This window comes from Chiloscyllium punctatum, chromosome 9 (genome assembly GCF_047496795.1).
Source record: "Chiloscyllium punctatum isolate Juve2018m chromosome 9, sChiPun1.3, whole genome shotgun sequence".
Taxonomy (NCBI): domain Eukaryota; kingdom Metazoa; phylum Chordata; class Chondrichthyes; order Orectolobiformes; family Hemiscylliidae; genus Chiloscyllium; species Chiloscyllium punctatum.
In genome coordinates this window covers 7,051,247-7,077,018 of record NC_092747.1, presented here as the reverse complement: position 1 = coordinate 7,077,018, position 25,772 = coordinate 7,051,247, and the positions used below count along the sequence as shown (strand labels likewise).

Genomic DNA, 25,772 nt, shown 5'->3' with positions numbered 1-25,772 from the left:
ACTTCTGCCCTTGAACCTTATCCCTCCAAATGCAACAAGGACCCCCTAGTCCTCACCTTCCACTCCACCAACCTCCGTATACATTGCATCATCCTCCGCCACTTCCGTCACCTACAAGTGGGCCTCACCACCAGGGATTTATATCTCCCTCCCCACTCCATCTGCTTTCCATCAGGACCATTCCCTCTGCGACTCTCTTGTCAGATCCACGCCCCACACCAACACACCGTCCCCTCCCAGCACCTTCCCCTGCCACCGCAGGAATTGCAAAACCTGTGCCCACTTCTCTCCCCTCACCTCCGTCCAAGACCACAAAGGATCCTTCCACATCCATTAGAGATTCGCCTGTACACCCACACTCATCATCTACTGTGTCCGTTGCTCTCAACGTGGTCTCAGCTACATTGAGGAGACAGGACGCCTACTTGCAGAACACATCTCTGGACACCCGCACCCACCAACCCCACCGCCCCGTGGCTGAATACTTCAATTCCCTCTCCCACTCCCCCAAGGACATGCAGGTCCTGGGCCTCCTCTTTTGCCAAGCCCTTACTACCCGATGTCTGGAGGAAGAATGCCTCATCTTCTTCCTTGGGACCCTCCCACCACACGGGATCAATGTCGATTTCACCAGTTTCATCCTTTCTCCTCCCCCCACCTTATCCCAGATCCAACCTTCCAATTCAGCACCTCACTCTTGAACTGTCCTACTGTCCATCTTCCTTCCCACTTATGTGCTCCACCCTCCTCTCTGACCTATCACCTTCTCCCCCACCTCCATCTACCTGCCACACTCTCAGCTCCCTTCCCCCCAGCCTCACCCACCTCCCATTTATCTCTCAGATCCCCGGCCCACAAACCTCATTCCTTATGAAGAGCTTATGCTCAGAATGTCAATTCTCCTGCTCCTCGGATGCTGCCTGACCTGCTGGAAAAAACTCTCGACTCTGATCTCTAGCATCTGCAGTCCTTTCTCTCTGCCAGAGGAAGTGGTGGAGGCTGGTGCAATTGCAACATTTAAAAGTCATCTGGATGGTTATATGAATAGGAAGGGTTTGGAGGGATATGGACCAAATGCTGGGCAAATGGGACTAGACTTAATCTGGTCTGCTTCGACAAGTTGGACTGAAGGGTCTGTTTCTGTGCTGTATATCTCTATGACACTATGAAGGGTATGGGAAGAAATCAGGAGATTGGCACTTGGTAATGACGCTCGTTTGAAGAGCCGATGTAGGCATGATGTTCTGTGCTGTTACAGTTCGGTGATTTAGTCTCATACCCTGTCTCGCCTCACAGCCCATTCGTCCAGTTCTGACTGTTGCTTAAAATTGTAATGAGTAGATTTTACCACTAGAGGATGCCACAGTCAATTAGATTTAATAACTGAGTGAGGAAAAGTAGCACAGAAGTTCCAAATGAAATATACGAAACACAAACATAGAAATCGGCAGCGGGAGGAAACTATTCAACCCGAGTTTTGAGAAAATTTGTAGCTCAGGTTGAGTTTCTGGATATAGATTTGCTCACTGAGCTGGAAGGTTTGTTTTCAGACGTTTCGTCACCAGACTAGGTAACATCATCAGTGAGCCTCCAGATGAAGCACTGCTGGTATGGCCCCCTTTCTATTTATATGTTTAGGTTTCCTTGGGTTGGTGATGTCATTTTCCTGAAAACGAACCTTCCAGCTCAGTGAACAAACCTATGTCCAGAACTAGGCCCCATCTTCCGCATCGGGACCCTTCAAACCCAGGGCACCAATGTGGACTTCACCATTTCCTCATTTCCCCTCCCCCCCACCTTACCCTAGTTCCAAACTTCTAGCTCAGCACTGTCCTCATGACCTGTCCCACCTGTCAATCTCAGGCAGCATCCAAGGAGCAGCAAAATCGACGTTTCGGGCAAAAGCCCTTCATCAGGAATAAAGGCAGTGAGCCTGAAGCGTGGAGAGATAAGCTAGAGGAGGGTGGGGGTGGGGAGAGAGTAGCATAGAGTACAATGGGTGAGTGGGGGAGAGGATGAAGGTGATAGGTCAGGGAGGAGAGGGTGGAGTGGATAGGTGGAAAAGAAGATAGGCAGGTCGGACAAGTCAAGGGGACAGTGCTGAGCTGGAAGATCTCTGAGACACCCGCACCAATCAACCAAACCGCCCCGTGGCCCAACATTTCAACTCCCCCTCCCCCTTCTGGGCCTCCTTCACCGCTGCTCCCTCACCACCAGACGCCTGGAGGAAGAACGCCTCATCTTCCGCCTCGGAACACTTCAACCCCAGGGCATCAATGTGGACTTCAACAGCTTCCTCATTTCCCCTTCCCCCACCTCATCCTAGTTTCAAACTTCCAGTTCAGCACTGTCCCTTTGACTTGTCCGGACTTGTCCGACGTGCCTAGCTCCTTTTCCACCTATCCACTCCACCCTCTCCTCCCTGACCTATCACCTTCATCTCCTCCCCCACTCACCCATTGTACTCTATGCTACTCTCTCCCCACCCCCACCCTCCTCTAGCTTATCTCTCCACGCTTCAGGCTCACTGCCTTTATTCCTGATGAAGGGCTTTTGCCCGAAACGTCGATTTTGCTGCTCCTTGGATGCTGCCTGAACTGCTGTGCTCTTCCAGCACCACTAATCCAGAATCTGGTTTCCAGCATCTGCAGTTATTGTTTTTACCACCTGTTAATCTTCCTTCCCACCTTTCTGTTCCACCCTCCTCTCCGACCTATCACCTTTACCCTTTCCACCATCCACCTATTACACTCTCAACTACCTTCTCCCTAGCCCCATCCCCTCTCATTTATCTCGCTGTCCCTGAGGTTTCCAGCCTCATTCCTGATGAAGGGCTCCTGCCCGAATCGTCGACGTTCCTGTTCCACGGATACTGCTTGACCTGCTGTGCTTTTCCAGCATCACTTTAATCTTGACTCTAATCTCCAGCATCTGCAGTCCTCACTTTCGCCTACATCCAGAACTATTCAACCCATGGAGCCTGCTCCAACATTCAATAAGATCATGGCTATAACCTCAAAATGATAAAGTGTGGCGCTAGAAAAGGCACAGCAGTTCAGGCAGTGTCCAAGTAGCAAGGGAGTCAAGGCTTCAGCAGGACTGGGAAGGGGAAAGGGATTGTGAGCTAAATGGAGGGAAAGAGGTGGGGCTGGATGAAAGGTAGACGAATGGTGGGCGAAGGTAGGAGGTGATTATGATAGGTCGATGAGAAGGATGGAGCAGATAGGTGGGAATGAAGATGAACAGGTAGGTCAGGTCAAGAGGGCGGTGCCGAGTCAGAGGGTTGGATCTGGGATGGTGTAGGGGGAGGGGAAATTGGGAGTTCAATGAAGATGCCGTGTGGTTGTAGGCTCCCACAGCAGAAGATGAGGTGTATCTCCTTCAGTTTGCGAGTGGCCTTGTGTAGGCGATGGAGGATGCCCAGAATGGATGTGTCCTCAGGGGAGTGGGAGGGGGAGTTGATGTGGACGGCCACAGGAAGGTGGGTTTGGTTGGTGCTTATGGACCAGAGATATTCCCTGAACCGTTCTGCGAGTTTGCGCTTGGTCTCTCTGAGAGGCTAGTACGTGTATGGATTAAGCTGCCAGAAGGAGTGACGGAGGCTGGTACAATTACAACATTTAAAAGGTATACGAATAGAAAGGGTTTAGAGGGATATGAGCCAAGTGCTGGCAAATGGGACTAGATTAGATTGGGATACCTGGTCAGCATGGACGAGTTGAACTGAAGGGTCTGTTTCTGTGCTGTACATATCTATGATTGTCTGACTGTATGTAGAGGAGACCACACTGAGAGCAGCAGATGCTATAGATGAGGTTGGAGGATGTACAAGTAAATTTCTGCTGGATTTGGAATGATGCTTGGGGAGCCTTGGACAGAGGTGAGGAGGGAGGGGTGGGCGCAGGTTTTGCACCTCTTACAGCCTGTCCCCAATAACCTTTCAACACCTCGTTTATCGAGAATCTATCCACCTCTGCCTTAACAATTCAAGGACTTTGCTTCTCCCACCCTTTAAGGAAGAGAGATGCACAGTCTCATCACCCCCTGAAAGAGGTCAATTTCCACAATCTCGGTCTTAAATGGGTGACCTCTGATTAAACAGTGACCCCAGTTCTACATCCTCTCCACATACACCCTGTCAAGCCACCTCCAGATCTTAGACGTTTTAATCAAGTTACATTTACGCTTCTTAACTCCAACTGATCCAAGTCTAGTCTGTCCACCCTTTCCTCATAAGGCAACCCACACATTCCAGGTATTAAATTAAAAATCACACAACACTAGGTTATAGTCCAACAGGTTTAATTGGACACACTAGCTTTCGAAGCACTGCTCCTTCATCAGATGGTTGTGACACAACCTAGTGTTGTGTGATTTTTAACTTTGTACACCCCAGTCCAACACTGGCATCTCCAAATCATGACTTCCAGTTATTAGTGTGGTAAATCTTCTCTGAACTACACTGCATTGAAAATCTTCCTTTAAAAAGGTGACCAGTATTATACACAGTGCTCCAGATGTGGTCCCACCAGTGCTCTGTATGATGAAGCACTACTTCCCTATCTTTGTATCAATTCCCCTTGCTATATCTGATTATATTCTATAAGTTTCCTAATTAGTTGCTGTATCTGCACACTAACCTTTTGCGATAAATACCTCAGAATCCTCTGCATCTCTGGGCTCTGCAAACTCTCACCATTTGGATAATCTTTTTTATTCTGCCAGTGAATATGCCATTTTTGCATTTTCCCACATGATGCTCTCTTTGCCACATCTTTGTCTACTTAATCCAGCTATCTAAATCTTTCTATAACCTCCATCTGTCCTCTTCACAACTTACTTTCCCATCTACCTTTGTGTCACCAGCAAATGTGGCAATCCATACCTTCTGCACCTTTGTCCAATAAACATTTAACATGATTCCTTAATTATTCAGTGAAGATTCCTGTGTGAAGATGAGGGTGGCACGGTAGCTCAGTGGTTAGCACCACTGCCTCACAGTGCCAGGGACCTGAGTTCAATTCCAGCCTCAGGGGACTGTGTGGAAGTTGTACATTCTCCCTCTGTCTGTGTGAGGTTCCTTCCATGGTCCGTCCAATCATGTGCAGGTTAGATGGATTAGCTATGGAAGGTGTGGGTTGCCTTATGAGGAAAGGGTGGACAGACTAGACTTGGATCAGTTGGAGTTAAGAAGCGTAAATGTAACTTGATTAAAACGTCTAAGATCTGGAGGTGGCTTGCAGGGTTATGGGGATAGGGTTGGTATGGGCTGAATGGCCTGCTTCCACTCTGCAGAGATTCTATGGTTGTATGAAGTAGAGAACATGAGGGCTTTAGGAAGGTGTGAGAGCTGAGGGCAGTTTTTCAATTTTCTTTTGTTGTTTCAACAAAGTGCCAAAAGGCAGGGTGGCAGGGTTCAATTCAGTTTACCTTCACATCCATACCCCTAGTTATCCCAAGGGCAGTTAAACATCAATCGCCCTGGTGTCACACATGGGGCAGACTCGTTAAGGACGGCAGATTTGCTTCCTTAGTGAAGTAAATGGATATTTATTACAATCAACAATGGTCACATAGTAGAATGTTGGTCAGTTCAGTTGGCTGGACTGCTGGGTGAGTGTTATCAACAGCGTGGGTTCAGTTCCTGTACTGGCTGAGGTCACCATGGAGGACTCTCCTCAAGCTCTCCCCTCTGACCTGAGGCATGGCGAGCCTCAGGATAAACCACCATCTCTCCCTCTCTCTCTCTCTTTTTCTTTCTCTCTCTACTGAGAGAGCAGTCCTATGGTCTGGTTGAGATGAAGGTGACTTCACTTTTATCGATAGTTGCCAATTTGGCTAGCTATTCATTCCAGGTGTTTTCCCTCAATGAATTAAGATTTCATCATCTGCTCTGTGAGATTGGAAGCCATGTCCCCAGAACATTATGTTGGCATTCTGGAGTAAGTGTCCAGCGATATTACTACCACCGTCTCCTCGCTGAAGACCACCATCCAAGTGAGGACAGGCTCCACACTTGGCCAAGCTGCTGGCACACTCAGAGAGGTGGCACTCAGAGAAGGTATTGGAAAGAGAAGCAGAGAGTTTGTTCAAACTGAGACCCTCAGATAAAGTAGGGAGCAGTGGTAGTGATAATAATACATAGGCACAGGCTGATAAACCTGGCACGGATGAAGGGCTTTTGCCTGAAATGTCGATTTTCCTGGTCCTCGGATGCTGCCTGGCCTGCTGAGCTTTTCCAGCACCACTCTAATTTGGACTGTGGGTTCAAATCCCAGCCTGTCAGCTGGTAGAATTTAAATTCAGTTAGTAAATCCTGGAATTGAAAGTTGCACTCAGCAATGGTGACCATGATCATTATCACAGAAACTCCATTTGAACTGGTGATCTGGAAATGTAATTTTAATTACCTATGGTAACATGGGCTGTTGAAGAATTAATTCAACCTGAAGTTTAAACTCTGATAGTTATATTAGTAGCAATTGTTAATTGGCAACTACTGTCTTTGTTGTAAGTACCGACCTGGGTCTCAAATGTCCTTTAGGGAAGGAAATCTGCCTACATGTGAATCCAGACCCACAGCAATGTGCTTGAGGAGCATGGATCTGATGAATAGCCAATGTCTTTTTTCCCCAAGATAGGGGAGTCCAAGACTAGAGGGCATAGGTTTAAGGTGAGAGAGGAAAGATTTAAAAGGAATCTTAGAGGCAGCTTTTTAACTCAGAGGGTGGTACATGTATGGAATGAGCTGCCAGAGGAAGTGGTGGAGGCTGGTACAATTACAACATTTAAAGGCATCTGGATGGGTATATGAATAAGAAGAATTTGGAGGGATATAGGCCAAATGCTGGCAAATGGGACTAGATCAATTTAGGATATCTGGTCAGCATGGAAGAGTTGTTTTGTTGGATCTGTTTCCGTGCTGTATAGCTCTATGATTTTTCTCTGCCTGCTGAAATGGTAGAGCGAGACATTCAGATCAAGGGCAATTCGAGATCGGCAACAAATACTTGCCCTGCCTGGGACACACACCTCCCCTGAATGAAGAAAGAAAGAAAATTAATATTTTGAAGACAGGCAGGTGCCCACCAACTGTGTGTATGAGAGAGTCTGCGTGTGTGTGCGTATATACGTGTGTGCAGCTGTGTGGGGGAGGGGGAGTTGTTGGAACCTTCCAGAAACCTGGACACTGGGAGCCTGCCTTGATATCATTGGCTAATATAACATACAGTGATACAATTCCAATGCTTGTTAAATCAGAGCAACCTTGTAAAATGGCCATCAAACAGCATTAGCTATCTCCTCTCCACTGTTTTACAATGGTATACAGACCAAAGAGCAGACCTAAATTAGAGGGTATCATCTCAGGTGTTGGGAGGGATTTGTGGTGGGGCTGGGAGGGGGAGTCTGCTACAATGTGCATGGAACTTCAGTGGGAAATAGGAAAAGGATTATGGAACATTGTCCTTTATTTCAAAGGAAGTGGAGTATAAAACTAAGCAAGGCACTGGTCAGACTACAGCTGGAATACTGTGAACAGTTTTGGGCCCCTTATCTAAGGGATGATGGATTGGCACTGGAGGGAGACGAGGGAAGGTTCACTCAGTCGGTAACAGGTATGGAGGGACTGTCTTATGGAGAGAGCTTGAGTAGATAGGGCCCAGACTCATTGGACTTTAGGAAAATGAGAAGGATATTGAAAAACACACGATTCTCAGAGGGCTTCAAGATAGATGGGGAAAGGTAGTTTCCCCTTGCAGGAGAGTCTAGACCCTGAGGGCATCATCTCAGAATAAGGGGTCACCTATTGAAGAGAGAGATGAGAAGGAATTTCCTCTCTCCAAGCAGAGTAAATCTGTGGAATTCTTCACTGCAGAGGGCTATAGGGGCTGGGACATTGAGTTTATTCGAGACTGAGATAGAGAGATTTTCAATCAGGAAGGGATCAAGGGTTATGGGTAAAAGGCAGGAAAAAGGAGTTGAGAATTATCAAATCTTTGAATGGGGAGTAGACTCAATGGGCTGAATGGCCTATTTCTGCTCCTATGTTTTACTGTGGTCTTGTTGCCTTTTCACAAAACTGTTTGTCAAAGTGGTGTTGTGAATCATTGGACTGCTTAAGTCAGCCAGAGTAGGCAGTGTAATGTTCGGAACAATTGCCTTGTTTAAAAGCTCAACTGCTGAATTTTTGAATGTCAGACAGGCTGCCAATTCCACCAAAAATATTCCCTTTGTGGAGGGACCAAATCCAGCAGCTCTGTGGCTCAGTGGTTAGCACTGCGGCCTCACAGCGCCAGGGACCTGGATTGGATTCCAGCCCCGGGCGACTGTCTGTGTGGAGTTTGCACATTCTCCCCGTGTCTGTGTGGGTTTCCTCTGAGTGCTCCAGTTTCCTCCCACAGTCCAAAGGGGTGCAGGTTAGGGTTGGATTGGCCATTGGAAATGCAGGATTACAGAGAAAGGGTAGGAGGGCTGGGGGTGGGATGCTCTTCAGACTTGAGGGGCTGAATGGCCTACTTTCATTCTATGGGGAATCATAGGGATGCTATGTTTTCATGATGTAATTGATCACGCATCAGAAACTCTGCTTCTCTCTGCTGCCTGAATGTATTCCCACATTTTGTTTTCCTGGCACATGTGGTATTTTGACTTTGTGCATTATCTTCCCAAAATTCACCAAGGTTCCTCCAAGAGTACCTTCCAAACCCACGGCCGCTTCCATCTAGAAAGACAAGGGCAGCAGATACATGGGAACACCATCCCCTGCAAGCTCCCCTCCATGCCATTCATCATCCTGACTTGGAAATATATCACCATTCCTTCAGTGTCGCTGGGTCAAAATCCTGGAAATCCCTCCCTAAGGGCATTGTGGGCCAACCCTCAGCACACGGACTGCAGCGGTTCAAGAAGGCAGCTCACTCCCACCTTCTCAAAGGGCAACTGGGGACTGGCAATAAATGCTGGCCCCAGCCAGTGACATCACATCCCATGAGTGAATTAAAATGATAACTTGCATGTCACTGTGTGAGGTCTCATTTAGCACCTGCTCCAAAGGACAGCACCTTCTGACAGTATGGTACTCTCTTGATGCTGTACTAGGTGTGTTAGCCTGGATCACAGCCCCACGTCCTTGGAGTGGGAACTTGAATTGTAGACCCTGTGAATCAGCAGCAACAAGTAACCCTTACAGAATGAAGGCAGAGAATGAACTCTCCAACAAGGGAAATCCCTGAGGGCCACACTGCAAGCACATTTAATCAATCTTTCACCTCATCCCAAGTCAAAAACAACCAAACAACTGTTTTTTTTTTCCTCAGTGGTTTTATTAGTTAAAATAAGGAAATCTGTAAATCAAAAAATAGTGCAAATGAACTTCAACTTTAGGACAATGAATCTCAGAGAATCACAGAATTGTTATGGCACCGAAAGAGGCCATTCACCCCATTGTTCCTGCGCTGCTTCTATTATCTCATGCCTTCTGAAAGGCCCAAGTCAGGAGTGTGATGGAATACTCCCCACTTGCCTGGATGAGTGCAGCTCCAACAGCACTCAAGAAGCTTGACACCATCCAGGACAAAGCAGCCCGCTTGATTGGCACCATATCAACAAACACACATCCACAGATTCCTGATGAAATCAGTTTTCCAGCTCCTTGGACGCTGCCTGATCTGCTGTGCTTTTCCAGAACTACACTCTTGATGTTATATCCACAAACAACTATTCCCTCATCACTGACGCTCAGTCGCAGCAGTGTGTAGTACAAGATGCACTGCAGAAATTCACCAAAAATCATTAAACAGCACCTTCCAAACCCACGACCCCTTCCACCTAGAAGGACCTGGGCAGCAGATACGTGGGAACACCACCATCTGAAACTTCCCCTCCAAGCCACTCACCATCCCAACTGCAAAATATATCAGCGTTCCTTCAGTGTCGTTGGGTAAAATTCCTGGGATTCTCTCCCTAAGGGCATCTCTCCCTGAGTCTACCTACAGCACATGGACTGCAGCAGTTCAAGAAGGCAGCTTACCACCACCTTCTCAAGGGGCAATTAGGGACGGGCAATAAATGCCGTCCTTAACTCATCTGGCCCACCTGTGACTCCAGACCCACAGTGATGTTGTTGCCTCTGAACCGCTCTCTGCAATGGCCTGAGTAAGCCATTGGCGAATATCCATTCAGTTCAAGGGATTAGGAATGGATAACCAACACCCACAACCCATGAAAAAAAATAAATTAAATTAAAATAAAATATGCAAATTCAGGAATATTTCACCTCCCTATTTGCATTACAATAGAATTCTCTCAGCTAATAAAACGCAATGTCAATGAAATTCATGTCTCCTAATTTTCCAGGGGCTGGGAGAAGCCTGGACAATTCCCTTTACAAAGTACTCTCAGTGCAGAAATAGGTCATTTGGCCCATATTAGCCTGCTCCCATTCCTTCTCCATTTAATTCCACCACCATGCCTTCCTGTTACTTCCTCGTTCGTTGAAGAAAGGATTGCGAAGATGATTCAGGAGAAGAGTGACAGTAATAGGGTGGTTGTTATGGGGGCTTTAACTTTCCTGATGTTGATTGGGAAAGCTATAGCTCAAGTTCGTTAGATGGGTCAGTGTTTGTCCAATGTGTGCAGGAGAGTTTCCTGACACAATATGTAGATAAGAAATTGGAATCCCTTGTTAAATGGAAGAGGGCGGCCTTTGTAAAGATGAGGCGTGAAGGTTCAATAGGGGCGATTGAGAGTTATAAGGTAGCCCGGAAGGACCTGAAGAGAGAGCTAAGAGCAGCAAGGAGGGGACATGAAAGGTCCTTAGTTGGTAGGATTAGGGAAAACCCTAAGGCTTTCTATAGGTATGTTAGGAATAAAAGAATGACTAGGGTAGGAATAGGTCCAATCAAGGATAGTAATGGGAAGTTGCGTGTGGAGGCTGAAGAGATTGGGGAGGCACTGAATGAATACTTTTCGTCAGTATTCACTCAGGAACAGGACATTGTTGTCGATATGAATACTGAGGCACGAATAAGTAGAATGGATGGCTTTGAGATATGTAGAAAAGAGGTGTTGGAAATTCTGGCAAGGGTGAAAATAGATAAGTCCCCTGGGCCTGATGGCATTTATCCTAGGATTCTCTGGGAAGCAAGGGAGGAGATTGCAGAGCCATTGGCCTTGATTTTTGTGTCCTCTTTGTCTACAGGAGTAGTGCCGGAGGACTGGAGGCTAGCAAACGTGGTTCCCTTGTTCAAGAAGGGGAGTAGGGATAATCCTAGTAACTATAGGCAAGTGAGTCTTACTTCTGTTGTGGGCAAAGTCTTAGAGAGAATTGTAAGGGATAGGATTTATGCACATCTGGATAAGAATAATGTGATCAAGGATAGTCAGCATGGTTTTGTGAAGGACAGGTCGTGCCTCACAAACCTTATTGAATTCTTTGACAAGGTGACTACGGAGGTAGATGAGGGGAAAGTGGTAGATGTGGTATATATGGATTTTAGTAAGGCGTTTGATAAGGTCCCCCATGGTAGGCTACTGCAGAAAATACAGAGATATGGCATTGAGGGTGAGTTGGAGGTTTGGATTAGGAATTGGCTGGCTGGAAGAAGACAGAGGGTAGTAGTTGATGGCAAAGGTTCATCTTGGAGTGCCGTTACTAGCGGTGTTCCGCAAGGATCTGTTTTGGGACCATTGCTGTTTGTCATTTTTATAAATGACCTGGAGGAAGGGTTAGAAGGTTGGGTGAGCAAGTTTGCAGATGATACGAAAGTCGGAGGAGTTGTAGACAATGAGGAAGGATGTGGCAGGTTACAGCGGGATATAGAGAAGCTGCAGAGCTGGGCAGAAAGGTGGCAAATGGAGTTCAATGTAGCTAAGTGTGAGGTGATTCACTTTGGTAAGAGTAACAAAAAAATGGGGTACTGGGCTAATGGTCGGATACTTGGTAGTGTGGAAGAGCAGAGGGATCTTGGTGTCCATGTACATAGATCTCTGAAAGTTGCCACCCAGGTAAATAGTGCAGTGAAGAAGGCATATGGCGTACTGGCTTTTATTGGTTCCGGAGTCCTGAGGTCATGCTGCAGTTGTATAAGACTCTGGTGCGGCCACATCTGGAATATTGTGTGCAGTTTTGGTCGCCATACTATAGGAAGGATGTGGAGGCACTGGAACGGGTGCAGAGGAAGTTTACCAGGATGTTGCCTGGTATGGTAGGAAGATCCTATGAGGAAAGGCTGAGGCACTTGGGGTTGTTTTCATTGGAGAAAAGAAGGTTTAGGGGTGACTTGATAGAGGTGTACAAGATGATTAGGGGGTTAGATAGGGTTGACAGTGAGAACCTTTTTCCACGTATGGAGTCAGCTATTACAAGGGGGCATAGCTTTAAATTAAGGGGGGGTAGATATCGGACTGATGTTAGGGGTAGGTTCTTCGCTCAGCGAGTCGTAAGTTCATGGAATGCCCTACCAGTAGCAGTGGTGGACTCTCCCTCTTTATGGGTATTTAAGCGGGCATTGGATAGGTATATGGAGGATAGTGGGTTAGTGTAGGTTAGGTGGGCTTTGATCGGCGCAACATCGAGGGCCAAAGGACCTGTACTGCGCTGTATTCTTCTATGTTCTATGTTCTATGTTGTTCTATGTTCCTCCCTCAATCCTCATCAAGCTTCCCTTAAAAGCTCTTGAGCAAAATACTGTAGGTGCTACAAATCCGAAACTGACACAGGCAACGCTGGAAAATCTCAGTAGGTTTGCCAGTATCTGTGAAGAGAGAAACAGAGTTAATGTTTTGGGGCTGATGACTCCACTTCAGAACTGTTCCATACTCAAGAAGTTAACTTTGTTTCTCTCTCTGCAGATCTGCTGAGTTCCTCCAGCTTTCTCTGTGCACATTTCAGACTTCCAGCAGCCTTTGCTGCTTACTTAGCTTTTATAATGCAAAATAATTCAGCCCTAAAAATCATAATAAGAAAGTTCAGAGGCTTGTAGAGGTTTAAAATAAACAACCAATTTGTATGTGAGGCTAAGTGGCTTCTGTAAACTTGGACAGATGAATGTACAGTGGCTTCACATTGATATTTAAAATATCTGTAAATTTTCATTTCCAACAAATTATATTAATCTGGTAACTTTAATGCAATGAAAAGGTCCCAAATAGTTTCACAGGAGTGTTTGTTTGCCAAATATAACACAGAGCTACTGTAGGAGATGTTAGGTCAGGTGATTCAAGGTTAGCTTAAAGGAGTTGGAGTCTTACAGCAGTGTTTTACAAGAATAAAGTTCGAAATCACATGACTGCAGGTTATAGTCCAACAGGTTTATTTGAAATCACAGGTTTTCAAAGCGCCGCTGCTTCATCAGATGACGTCTTCACTTCATGAAGGGGCAGTGCTCCGAAATCTTGTGATTTCAAATCAACCTGTTGGATTATATCATGGGCTCGTGTGACTTCAGACTTTGCCCACCCCAGTCCAACACCAGCACCTCCACATCACGGTAACAAGAATAAAAAGTGAGGCTGACAAGTAGTAGATTGGGGGGTGGAACTGTCAGAGCTTGGGACCTAAGCAACTGAGGCTCTGATCCTAAATGATAAGAGTGATTAAAATCAGGGATGCTTTAAAAGGCCAGAACTGGAGGAGTGCAGAGATCATAGAATCATATGAGTCTGCACTAACAAAGCAACACTCAACCTATAACTGGTCTCACTTTCCCACACTTATGACATTTCAAGTGCTCATCCATGCACTTTTTTAAAAAGTTCTGTGGTTACTGTCCCCAGCTGCCCTCCCAGGTAGTGCATTCCAGATGCCCACCACCCTCTGGATGAGAAAACGTTTCCTCAAATCCCCTCTAAACCTCTTGCCCTTCGCCACAAAATTATTTATAGACCTTTCAACTAAAGGGAGCAGTTGCTTTCTGTACCAACAGTTCTGAAGAAGGGGCACCAGGTTCGAAACGTTAATTCTGCTTTCTGTCTTTACAGGTGCTGCAAGACCTGCTGAGTTCCTCCAGCAAGTTTTGCTTTATTGCTTCTTATCCACCCTGTCCATGCTCCTCATAAACTTACACACCTCAATCAGGATGCCCCTCAACTTCCTCTTCTAAAGAAAACATCCCAAGCTTATTGAGTCTTTCTCATCCCTGGTGAAATGCTCCATCGCAGGCTGCATCTTGGTGGATCTCTTCTGCAACCCCTCCAGTGCAATCACATCCTACTACAGTGCAGTGATCAGAACTGCACAGAGTACCCAGACAGCTGTGAAACTGAGTGAGACTACGGAGGGGATGAAGACAAGATTTTCAAAATCAAAATGTTCATTGACTTCGAGTCAATGCCAGTTGGCACACGCAAGGAGGACAGGGGAAAGGACTCAGGTAGAGGTTTGGATGATCTCCGGGTTACAGAGGGTAGAGTCTATGAGACCAACCAGGAGTGCATTGAAATGGTCGAGTCCAAATGCAGTAAATGCATGATCTCAGGTTTCAGTAGCAGATGAACTGAGGTAGAGTCAAAAGTGATGGAGATGGTAAACAGTGGTGATATCTCTGATACGTAACCCAAGAAGTTACCATACCTTAAGTAAAGAGATGAAAGACTGGCAACACTGTCAAAGATACCCAAAAATCAAAAGGCTTAGAGTTGGGATGACTCTGAACTCCGAAGTCCATGCTTAGAAACGAATCAGTCCCAAATACTTGCAATCCCCCCTTGTTAAAGCAGTCTTTGTATTTTAGTTTTTGTGAAATGAGGGATGAAATTTTGGTTGGGTTAAAGCATGTGCGTCAGTGCATTATCAATGCAGTTGCTTATCTCTGGTCATCATTTTAACTCCAGCATTCCAGCCTCGGGTGCTGACACGCTGTGTCAGATGTTGCTTGTTCTCCAGATTCACAAACACGGCTCATGCAGGCCACCCACCGTCCATGTCAACCCCACCCCATCCCCCTGAATCATGCCAGGTGGGAGGCCATCACTTGGTCCAGTGCGTTCAGACTACCCTGCGCAAGCCTCCACCCAAGCTGGCTGACGTAGGTGGATGAAGGTGAGGGAGGTCAGGTCTCGTCACTCCTGCATACCCTCGCCTTCAGGTTGGTGTTGACCCTCTGCAGCAGCAATCGCGTGCTCTGCCTCAGCTTCTCATGGGTGAAGTAGAAGAGGATGGGGTCCATGACGCTGTTCATGCTCGCCAGGGGTCTCGTGGCCTTGTAGGCCCGGGCGAAGCCTTGAAGCGTCAAGCAGGCAATGGAGCTCTGAGCGCGGACGATGAGATAGGCAGTCTTGGTCAGGTGGAAGGGCAAGAAGCTAATGATAAAGACCACGGCCACGATGACAATCATCCGCAGGGCCTTGCTCTTTTTGCGCTGGATGGCGTGGCCCAGTGCCTGGTTAGGTTTAGACAGCTCCATCGCCATGGCACAGTAGCACGCCAACAGTCCAGCAAATGGGAAGGCAAAGCCCACCACCGTCAGGGCAATGCCGTACGGGAAGTAATAAAGGGACTGTTCAGGGCTGCTCAGGTCATAACACACGGTCCTGTTGCGCTGGATCCCGGTGGAAGCAAATTTCCAGATGGGAGCACAAACTGCCAACACAAAGGTCCAAACCAGGCCGCAGACTGCCCATGCAAACTTGGGGCCCCGTTTCTTGTGCCAGGTACTCAGTGGGTGGCAGATGCCAATGTACCGTTGCAAGCTGATGCAGGTGAGGAAGAGAATGCTCCCATGAAGGTTGGCGTAGAAGAGGAAGCGGGTGGCCTTGCACAGCGTCTCACCGAAGGGCCAGTAGTCCATGTGAATGTAGTTGTAGATCAGGAGCGGCAGGGAGCAGACGTACAGAATGTCCGCCATGGCCAAGTTGACCATGTAAATGGCAGTCCTGGTCAGAGGCTTCTGGGAGAGCCGGATCTGAATGATAACTGTCAGGTTTAGGGTCAGGCCAAGGACCAGCACCACCGAGTATGTGACAGGCAGTAGAATGTTCTTGAACTTCTCTTGGTATGTGCAGCCTTTGCTCGGAGGGCCAGAGGTGGAATCATTCATGTTCCCGTCTCCTGAACGCTTCAACTTCTATTCCTCTCACTCGGCCCTGTCCAAACAAAAAGTGAAATCTGAATAGGAAGCATCAGAACAGGAAGAGGCCATTCAGCCTCTTGGGCCTGTTACTCCGTTTGGTTAGATAATGGTCAATCTATGCCTCAACCCCAATTACCTGTCTTGATTCCTTATCCCATTCATCCATCATCCCCAGAAACAAAGTACACCTGATGCTTGATGAAACCCCAATGATCACTCAGGGTACTGCAATCAGAGAGTTATGGAGCACAGAAACAGACCCTTCAGTCTAACTCATCTGCTCCGACCAGATATCCCAATCTTAACTACTTCCATTCGCCAGCTTTTGGCCCATATCCCTCTAAACCCTTTCCATTCATATACCCATCCAGATGCCTATTAAATGCTATAATTTTACCAGCCTCCACTACTTCCTCTGGCACCTCATTCCATACACATACCACCCTCTGTATGAAAACCTCTTAAATCTTACCCCCCTCACCTTAAATTTATGCCCTCTATTTTTGGACTCCCCTACCCTGGGGAAAAGACCTTGGTGATTCACCCTAACCGTGCCCCTCATGATCTTATAAACCTCTGTAAGGTCACCCCTTGGCATCCAATGCCACAGAGAAAAAGTCTCAGACTATTCAGCCTCTTCCCATAATTTTGTGAGAGGTGTTGCATTTTGGAAAGATAAACCAGAGCAGAACTTATACAGTTAATGGGAGAACCCTGGGGAGGGTTGCTGAACAAAATGACAGAAGAGTGCAGGTGCATAGTTCCTTGAAAGTAGATTTACAGGTAAACAAGGTGGTGAAGGAGGAATTTGGCATTCGTGTCTGTATTGGTCAGTGCATTGCATTATAGGAGTTTGGATGTCATGTTGCAGCTGTACAGAACATTGGTGAAGACGGTATTCAGTTCTGGTCTCCCTGCTGTAGGAAACATGTTATTAAACCTGAAAGGTGCAGAAAGGATTTATGAAGATGTTGCCAGGATTGGAGGGTCTGAGTTATTACATTGTGCAAATCCCAGTCCTAACTCATCATTGCTGGTGTTAACTAGTCAACTCCATTTCCTGATGATAAAACCGTACACAACTATGAAAACTTTACAACACAGAAGGAAGCCATTTGGCCCATCTCGTCTCTGCTGCCTCATTGCAAGACCAATTCATCTGAAGCCCTACAATTCTTCCCTCTGCTAATCCAATGCCCCTTTGAAAGCCTCAGTTGAAGCAGCCACTGCTACACTCTCAGAATTGGATCAGCTGGGCAATTAAATATCCTTCGCTGGGACAATGCTTCCGAAGAAACTCCCCCTCTTAATATCCACTAGAAGCCCCTGAGCTACCTGCCTGGCTTGGGTATTCCCCTGGTGCAAGTAATGTAGAAGAAGGTAATGGGTTCAGGCACATCATTATCCTGATCTAAGGTCCTCAATAGGCCAAGGACAATAGCCAGGTAAAAACAATGACTGCAGATGCTGAAAACCAAACACTGGATTAGTGGTGCTGGAAGAGCACAGCAGTTCAGGCAGCATCCAACGAGCAGCGAAATCGACGTTTCGGGCAAAAGCCCTTCATCAGGAATAAAGGCAGTGAGCCTGAAGCATGGAGAGATAAGCTAGAGGAGGGTGGGGGTGGGGAGAGAGTAGCATAGAGTACAATGGGTGAGTGGGGGAGGAGATGAAGGTGATAGGTCAGGTCAGGGAGGGTGGAGTGGATAGGTGGAAAAGAAGATAGGCAGGTCGGACAAGTCCAGACAAGTCAAGGAGACAGTTACTGAGCTGGAAGTTTGAAACTAGGATGAGGTGGGGGAAGGGGAAATGAGGAAGCTGTTGAAGTCCACATTGATGCCCTGGGGTTGAAGTGTTCCGAGGCGGAAGATGAGGCGTTCTTCCTCCAGGCGTCAGGTGGTGAGGGAGCAGCGGTGAAGGAGACCCAGGATCTCCATGTCCTCGGCAGAGTGGGAGGGGGAGTTGAAATGTTGGGCCACGGGGCGGTTTGGTTGATTGGTGCGGGTGTCTCGGAGATGTTCCCTAAAGCGCTCTGCTATTTCCCTCCCCACCACTTTCCGCCTTCCGCAAAGACCGTTCCCTCCGTGACGACCTGGTCAGGTCCACACCCTCCTACGACCCACCCTCCCATTCTGGCACTTTCCCCTGCCACCGCAGGAACTGTAAAACCTGTGCCCACACCTCTTCCCTCACCTCTATCCAAGGCCCTAAAGGAGCCTTCCACATCCATCAAAGTTTCACCTGCACATCCACTAATATCATTTATTGTATCCGTTGCTCCCGATGTGGTCTCCTCTACATTGGGGAGACTGGGCGCCTCCTAGCAGAGCGCTTTAGGGAACATCTCCGAGACACCCGCACCAATCAACCAAACCGCCCCGTGGCCCAACATTTCAACTCCCCCTCCCACTCTGCCGAGGACATGGAGGTCCTGGGCCTCCTTCACCGCCGCTCTCTCACCACCAGACGCCTGGAGGAAGAACGCCTCATCTTCCGCCTCGGAACACTTCAACCCCAGGGCATCAATGTGGACTTCAACAGCTTCCTCATTTCCCCTTCCCCCACCTCATCCTAGTTTCAAACTTCCAAGACAATAGCCAGCCAACCTTTCCACCATCCCTATAAAATTGGAGGCAGATCAGGAGAAGGCAGATAGGCAGTGGCTTGTATTCTTTTTTAAGAAGTAATAGATAGAGTCATAGTCATAGAGTCATACTGCACGGAAACAAATTTGGGCCAACCAGTCCATATTGAACATAATTCCAAACTAAACTAATCCCACCTGTCTGGTACTGGTCCATATCCCTCCAAACACTACCCATTTCACCTTCAACAACAAAACTTACAAACAAATCAATGGGATGCCTATGGGATCACCAATATTAGGATTATGAGCAGAAACAGTGATGCAGAGACTAGAACAAACAGCCCTCCCCCACAATCCAACCCAAACTTTGGGTCCACTGTGTGGATGACACCTTTGACATCATGAAACAAAACAAGTTAGAAGAGACCTGCAATATCATTATCACCATCCTTACTGGCATAAAGTTCACCAAAAAGGAAGAGAACAACAGACTCCCCTTCCTAGACATCACAGTGGAACAAACTGTCAATGGAGAACTGCAGACATGTGTCTACAGGAGAGCAACATACACAGACCAGATACTCAACTACAGAAGCAATCATCCCAATACTCACAAACGGAGCTGTGTCAGGACGTTATTTAAATGGGTCACAACAAACTGCACCATCCAGGAACTATGAGCAGCAAAAGAAAAATACCTGTACAGCGTATTCATGAACAACGGGTACCCCAATAAACACAGTCCACCGATTCTTAACCAATAAACCAAAACAAGTAGATACAACATGCCCAGAGACTCTAGCCACACTCCCATACATCAAAGACATCTCAGAGATGACTGCGAGACTACTCCGACCCCTTACCGTCATGGTAGCCCACAAATCGACCAACATACTGAAACAGCTACTGATGTACCAGCAACCTGCAAAACAAATCTCATTTACAAAATACCCTGCAAGGACTGCAACAAACAATACATCAGACAGACAGGCAGGAAACTAGCCACTAGGATACACGAGCACCAACTAACCACCAAAAGACATAACCAGCTATCACTAGTTTCCTTTCATACAGATGAAGAAGGACACCACTTTGACTGGGACAACACATCCATCCTAGGACAAGCTAAACAGAGACACGCACGGGAATTCCTAGACGCCTGACATTCAAACCAGAACTTCATCAAAAAACACATCTATTTAGACACCATTTACCAACCTCAGGAAAAAGAACCGGAAATGACGTCACCCACCTTAACAGACCAAGACATATAAATTGAAAGCGGGACAGAACACCAGCACTTCACTGGAGGCTCACTGCTGATGTTACCTCGCATGGTGAAGAAACGTCTGAGAACAAACCTACCAGCTCAGTGAGCAAACTTACAACCTGGATCACAACCTTTCCTATTCCTGTGTCCATCCAAATGTCTTTAAATGTTGTAATTGTACCCAAATCCACTACTTCCTCAGGAAGTTTATTCACACGAGAACTACCCACGTGCCCCTCATGTCTTTTTTAAATCTCTCTCCTCTCACCTTAAAAATGTACCCCTTTTGCCTTGAACCTCATGCTTCGAAACTACACTGAGTACTGACCTAGACTGCTCAACTGCTCCTCATATAACAAACCCTTGATCCCCAGGATCATTCTTGTAAATATTTTTGACAATTCATATCAATCCTCGTCTGGTAATGAAAGAGCTTGTGTAATTTGGAATTAAATAGTTCAATCAAGTCAAGATTAGACAGTAATATTCACACCACAAAAATGCCACACAATGACCATCTCCAACAAGACAGAATCTAACCACCACCCTTTGACATCCAGTGGTGTTACCATGACTGAATCCCACTCTGTTAAACTCCTGTGGGTTACTATTGATCAGAAACTGAACTGGACTAGCCATATAAATGCTGTGTACAGGAATAGGTCAGAGGCAAGGAATCCTGCAGTCAGTAACTCACCTCCTGACTCCCCAAAGCCTGTGCATCATCCACCAGGCCAACCAAGGATGGATAACAAGTGCTTGACTAGCCATGACTAAATAAAAAAGCATTAATCTTTTCTTAGATTTGAACAACTCTTTTAGCTGCAATTAATGTGATGGGTTTACATGAAGATTTCCTGCCTTTGGTTAATATTCCTTTTAAAGGTTGCTTGTTCAATGATCCACCACACACACACACACACATGCACCTGCATGCTAACACACGCACACACAGACATGCAAACACATTCAGGTGCACACACACAGATGCAGATACACACACTTTTGCACAGAGAAACAGACACACACGCACACAAGTTACTCCTCAGTATAAGCACTAGTCCGCAGCAGAAATGGCATTGCGTGAGAAACCAAGAAACTGCCCTTAGTAATGGGTTTTGTGTTGACATGCTATCACTGAGCACTGTGCTGCTGTTTATAAACCAAATTATGGAAGATGCACTTTGAGAATATAGTCGCCTTCACTCTCAGACAATCAGACTGATGATTCACAGGCAGTTCTGAAGAAGGGTCACCAGACTTGAAATGTTAACTTTGTTTCTCTCTCCACAGATACTGCCAGACCTGCTGAATTTCTCCAGCGTTCTTTGTGTTTGTATGACACTGATTCACAACTTTGCAATCCTTTGACAAATGGAATCTTCAGGATATTTCTCCTTTACTGTATGTATGTATGATAATGAATGTTTATTTTATATTTAATGAGTCTATAATTTGAAACAGTCCAGCAAGATGGAAAGTCTCTGAAGAAGTTGGACAAATGTTTAAAAATAAACTATAGTCATAACAATGGGGAAGGAGAGGAGCTCAATGGAAAGCTGTGGCTCAGAGAGTATCAGAAGCCTCTTATCAAGTTGGGAAACCAAGTCCAGGAGGCCATTACAGGAGCAGCACCGGCATATGAGGTGTCATCCTGGTGAAGATACCAAACAGGACAAGAGATAAGGCTAATGATCCCACAACCAACAGACCAGATCTAAACTCTGCAGTCCAGTCGTGAATGGTGGTGGACTATTGAACGACTCACTGAAGGAGGAGGCTCCACAAATATCCCCATCCTCAGGATCACAAGTGCAGAAAGTTAAGGCTGAAGCTTCCGCAACAATCTTCAGCCAGAAGTACCGAGTGGATGATCCATTTCGCCCTCCCCCAGCATCACAAATATCAGTCTTCAACCAATTCCACTCGCTCCACGTGATATCAAGACATTGGATACTGCAAGGTCAGTGTGCCCTGACAACATTCCAGCAATAATCCAGTGCTCCAGAACTTGTCGTGGTCTTTGCCAATATGTTTCTGTGCAGCTATATCACTGACATTTACCTGGCAATCTGGAAAATTCCTGCAAATTCTAAATTTCCAGCAAAGGAACGGAGCTCAGTTTAGGTTCAGGGCAATTCGGCTCCTGACCTCATTGCAACATCAGTCCGAACATGGTCACCAGAGCTGAATTCCAGAGGTGAGGCTAGAGTGACAGCCCTTAGCAACCAGGCTATAATCAACTGAGTGTGGGATCAAGGTGCCCTGGCAAAACTGGAATCAATAGAAATCAGAGGAAAGCTCTTCACTAGTTGGAGCCATACCTGGCACAAATAGAAAAGGAAAAGGATGGTCAGCAAAAAAGCATTTTGTATTGGGAGGGTGGGGGTGAAGAAGCAGATTTTATTAAAATAAGACAGGATCTTGACCAAAGTAGACTGGGAATAGCTATATATGGGTACATCTCCAGCAGAGTGGAAGGTGTAACAAAATGGAACTGGGGAGAGTTTAGCCTTAACATATTCCCTTTTTGGGGTGAAATGTAGGAGTAACAAGCCCAGAGAACCCTAGATATCCAGGAGTATTCAGAACTGGCAAAGCAGGAAAAGAGAGGTATATAATTTGTACAAAGGAAGCAAATCAATGGAGGCCCGAGAGGAGTACAGGAAGTGAAGTAGGGAGCTCAAGAAAGCAATTCGAGAGCAAAGAAGGGGCATGAGTATAGCACTGGCATGTAAAATTAGGGAGAAATGGGAGGTAATAGCCTAGTGGTAATATCAGTGGACTGTTAATCTAGAGACTCAGGTAATGTTCGAAGCCTGACATGATGGTAGAATATCACTTAAATAAAAATCTAATAATAAGAGTCTAATAATGACCATGAATCCATTAGTGATTGTCAAAAAAAAACCTACCTCATTCACTAATGTCTTTAGGGAAGGAAATTGCCATCCTTACCTGGTCTGGCCTCCATGTGACTCCAGACCCTCAGCAATGTGGTTGACTCTTAACTGTCCTCTGGGCAATCAGAGTTCAGCAATAAATGCTGGCCTAGCCAGTTACACCCTCATTCTGTTAATTAATAAATGCATATCAAGAGAAAGAGATTAACCAGGAAAAGATTGGGGTCCATTAGATATCAAGGTGGAAATCTGTGTGTGCACTTCTCATCTGTCTTTACTCAAGAGAAGGAAGATATCGGTACAGATTCAGGAAGATGAAGTGTTACTGAAGAAAATTATTTTTCACTTGGCCATTTGGAATGCAGTAGCAGAAGTTGCTGGAAAAGGTCAGCAGGTCTGGCAACATCTGTGAAGAGAAATCAGACTTAATATTTCAGGTCCGCTTGGGCCACCAGACCTGAAACGTTAACTTTGATTTTTCTTCACAGATGCTGCCAGGCCTTTCTGTTTTTGTTCCTGATTTACAGAATCCACAGTTCTTTTGGTTTTTATCAAGAATGTACTGCCTGGGAGTGTAGTTGAGGAGAGTAACCTCATGACCTATAAAAAGTACTTGGATGAGCGCTTCATGTGGCATGATATTCAAAACTAGGTGGGATTTGAGCCCATGTTACAGATTACTAACCCAGTAGTGTTACAAATAGGCGACTGTGTTGCTTCTCATGGCATCCCATTCACAGGCATTATCCAGGGTCAAAATTCAAGAAGGGCAACTGAAATCTCATTGCATCTACCAAACCCAAGTGATAGATTGTTGCAGAACAACTGAGGAAAAGCGAGAGAAAAAGCACAGGGACAAATTTCTCTTTGTCATTTTTAACATCTCTCTTGTCCAGATTGAAAATATGGAAAATGGGGAAAAGACTTGTTTGGCTGACAGGTATGCAACATTCAATTTAATGATGAGACATTTTACTTTCCAATTGGCGTAGGAGGACAATGCATGCCAGTCTATTTGTTTTAGAGAGAGGGTAAATGTCATTATCCCCTGTGGAACTGAATCGCAATCAGCTACTGGTTGATTGTAATGTGGTTAACCATCTGGCTAACATTAATCTTATTTCCCTTTTGGAAGTTCCACTTCGCTGTCTAGAATCTAACAGATTAATGTCCACTATTTATTTTTAAACTAGCTATCATTTTCAATGTTTTTCCTTTCACAAGTTCTTCCATTAATTCTGTCCAATTAACATGCAACGTGCAATTTTAAGTGCCTCACTGAACATAGTCCAACAAAATTTAACACAGTCACAAAAATATTGGCATCACATCCAGTTCATTCACCAGCAACATTCAGCAGTAGTCATCTGCAGGATGCATTGCATTTCAATAGCCTCTCTATGCTATTGCTGGACTATTAATGCAGAGATACTGGGTTAGTGGTGCTGGAAGAGCACAGCAGTTCAGGCAGCATCCAATGAGCAGCGAAATCGACGTTTCGGGCAAAAGCCCTTCATCAGGAATGCAGAGATTCAGCTAATGTTCTATGGAACCAGGTTTGAATCCCATTGTAGCAGATGGTGAAATTTAAACTCAATTAAAAAAAAACTGAAATTAAGAGCTAATTCTGACCATAATCCATTGCCTCTCATACTCATCTAGCTTTCCTGTAAACACTCCCATACCAATCAGATTCCTCCATCTCACATGCTTTGAGGGAAGGGATTTGCTTTCGTTGATCATCCTATTGGATTTATCAATGATTTCATTTATTCATTCACTAGAAGGGCACGGCAGTGTGCCAGTATTTATTAGGCGAAAGTGGTTACTGCAGATGCTGGAGATTAGAGTCAAGATTAGAGTAGCACTGGAAAAACACAGCAGGTCAGGCAGCATCCGTGGAGCAGGAAAATTGGCTTTCCTGCTCCTTGGATGCTGCCTGATCTGCTTTGCTTTTCCAGCACTACTCTAATCTTGCCAGTATTTATTGCCCATCCATAGTTGCCCCTTGAGAAGGTGGTGGTGAGCTGTCCTCTTGAACCGTTGCTGTCCATGTGCCGTTGGTTGACCCACAATGCCCTTAGGGAGGGAATTCAAAGATTTTGACCCAGTGACACTGAAGGAACGGCGATACATTTTCAAGTCAGGATGGAGAGGGGCTTGGAGGAGAACTTACAGGGGGTGGTATTCCTATTTATCTGCTGCCCCTTGTCCTTTTAGATGGAAGTGGTTGTGGTTTTGGAAAGTGCTGTCTGAGGATCTTTGATTTTTTTTTCTCTTCATTCACGGGATGAGGACATCACCGGCTAGGTGAACATTTATTTCCCATCTCTAATTGCCCAGAGGGGAGTCAAAAGTCAACCACATTGCTGTCACATATAGACCAGAATAGGTAAGGGTGGCAGATTTCACAGTAACGAATCTAATGGGTCTTTCCAACAATTGGCAACGCTATTATCTCTTCCAGCAAACGCCTCTAATGCTGTAACATACTCCAACCACACAAAATTCCCTCTCTCTGTAAACACCTCTACCTCTTACACTGTTCTTCCTCTCTGTTACCATGACTAGTTCCTTTCAATCCTCTCTAGCTTTGTAATCTCCTCCAACTCTTCCTATCTCTGTAAACCTCGAACAACCCTCCAATATTTCCACCTTCCTCTAATTCTGGCCTCTCAAGTAATCCCAGTTTTAGTTATTCCACCACTGGCAGCTGGGACTTCAGTTACCTGGACCCCAAGGTCTGGAATCTCCTACACAGACCTTGCTATTTCTCTCTCCTCTTCTTGGCAAAAGGTTTGTTTTTAATGTCTGCAATTCCTTTTTGCAGCTCAGTTTTAAAGTTGTGTTTGATGTTCATTCCTGTGAAGCAACTTTGGCATTTTACTGTATCAAAGGTGCTACTTAAATGCAAGTTGTTATTATTGTTTAGTTCAGCTTTT

The 25,772-nt window shown here is 45.9% G+C and overlaps 1 protein-coding gene across 2 annotated transcripts in view; it reads right to left on the bottom strand.

Moving 5' to 3' along the window:
- Window positions 1–14,719: 14,719 nt before the first annotated feature.
- The window catches only part of LOC140481113 (P2Y purinoceptor 3), a 119,801-nt gene continuing 108,748 nt past the window's right edge, over window positions 14,720–25,772 (bottom strand). For both annotated transcript variants that reach the window (XM_072576797.1, XM_072576798.1), the window contains exon 3: window positions 14,720–16,083. In XM_072576797.1, coding sequence (XP_072432898.1) covers window positions 15,051–16,037 — 987 coding nt within the window. In that variant the 5' untranslated portion in view covers window positions 16,038–16,083 and the 3' untranslated portion in view covers window positions 14,720–15,050. The remainder of the gene's footprint in view (window positions 16,084–25,772) is intronic.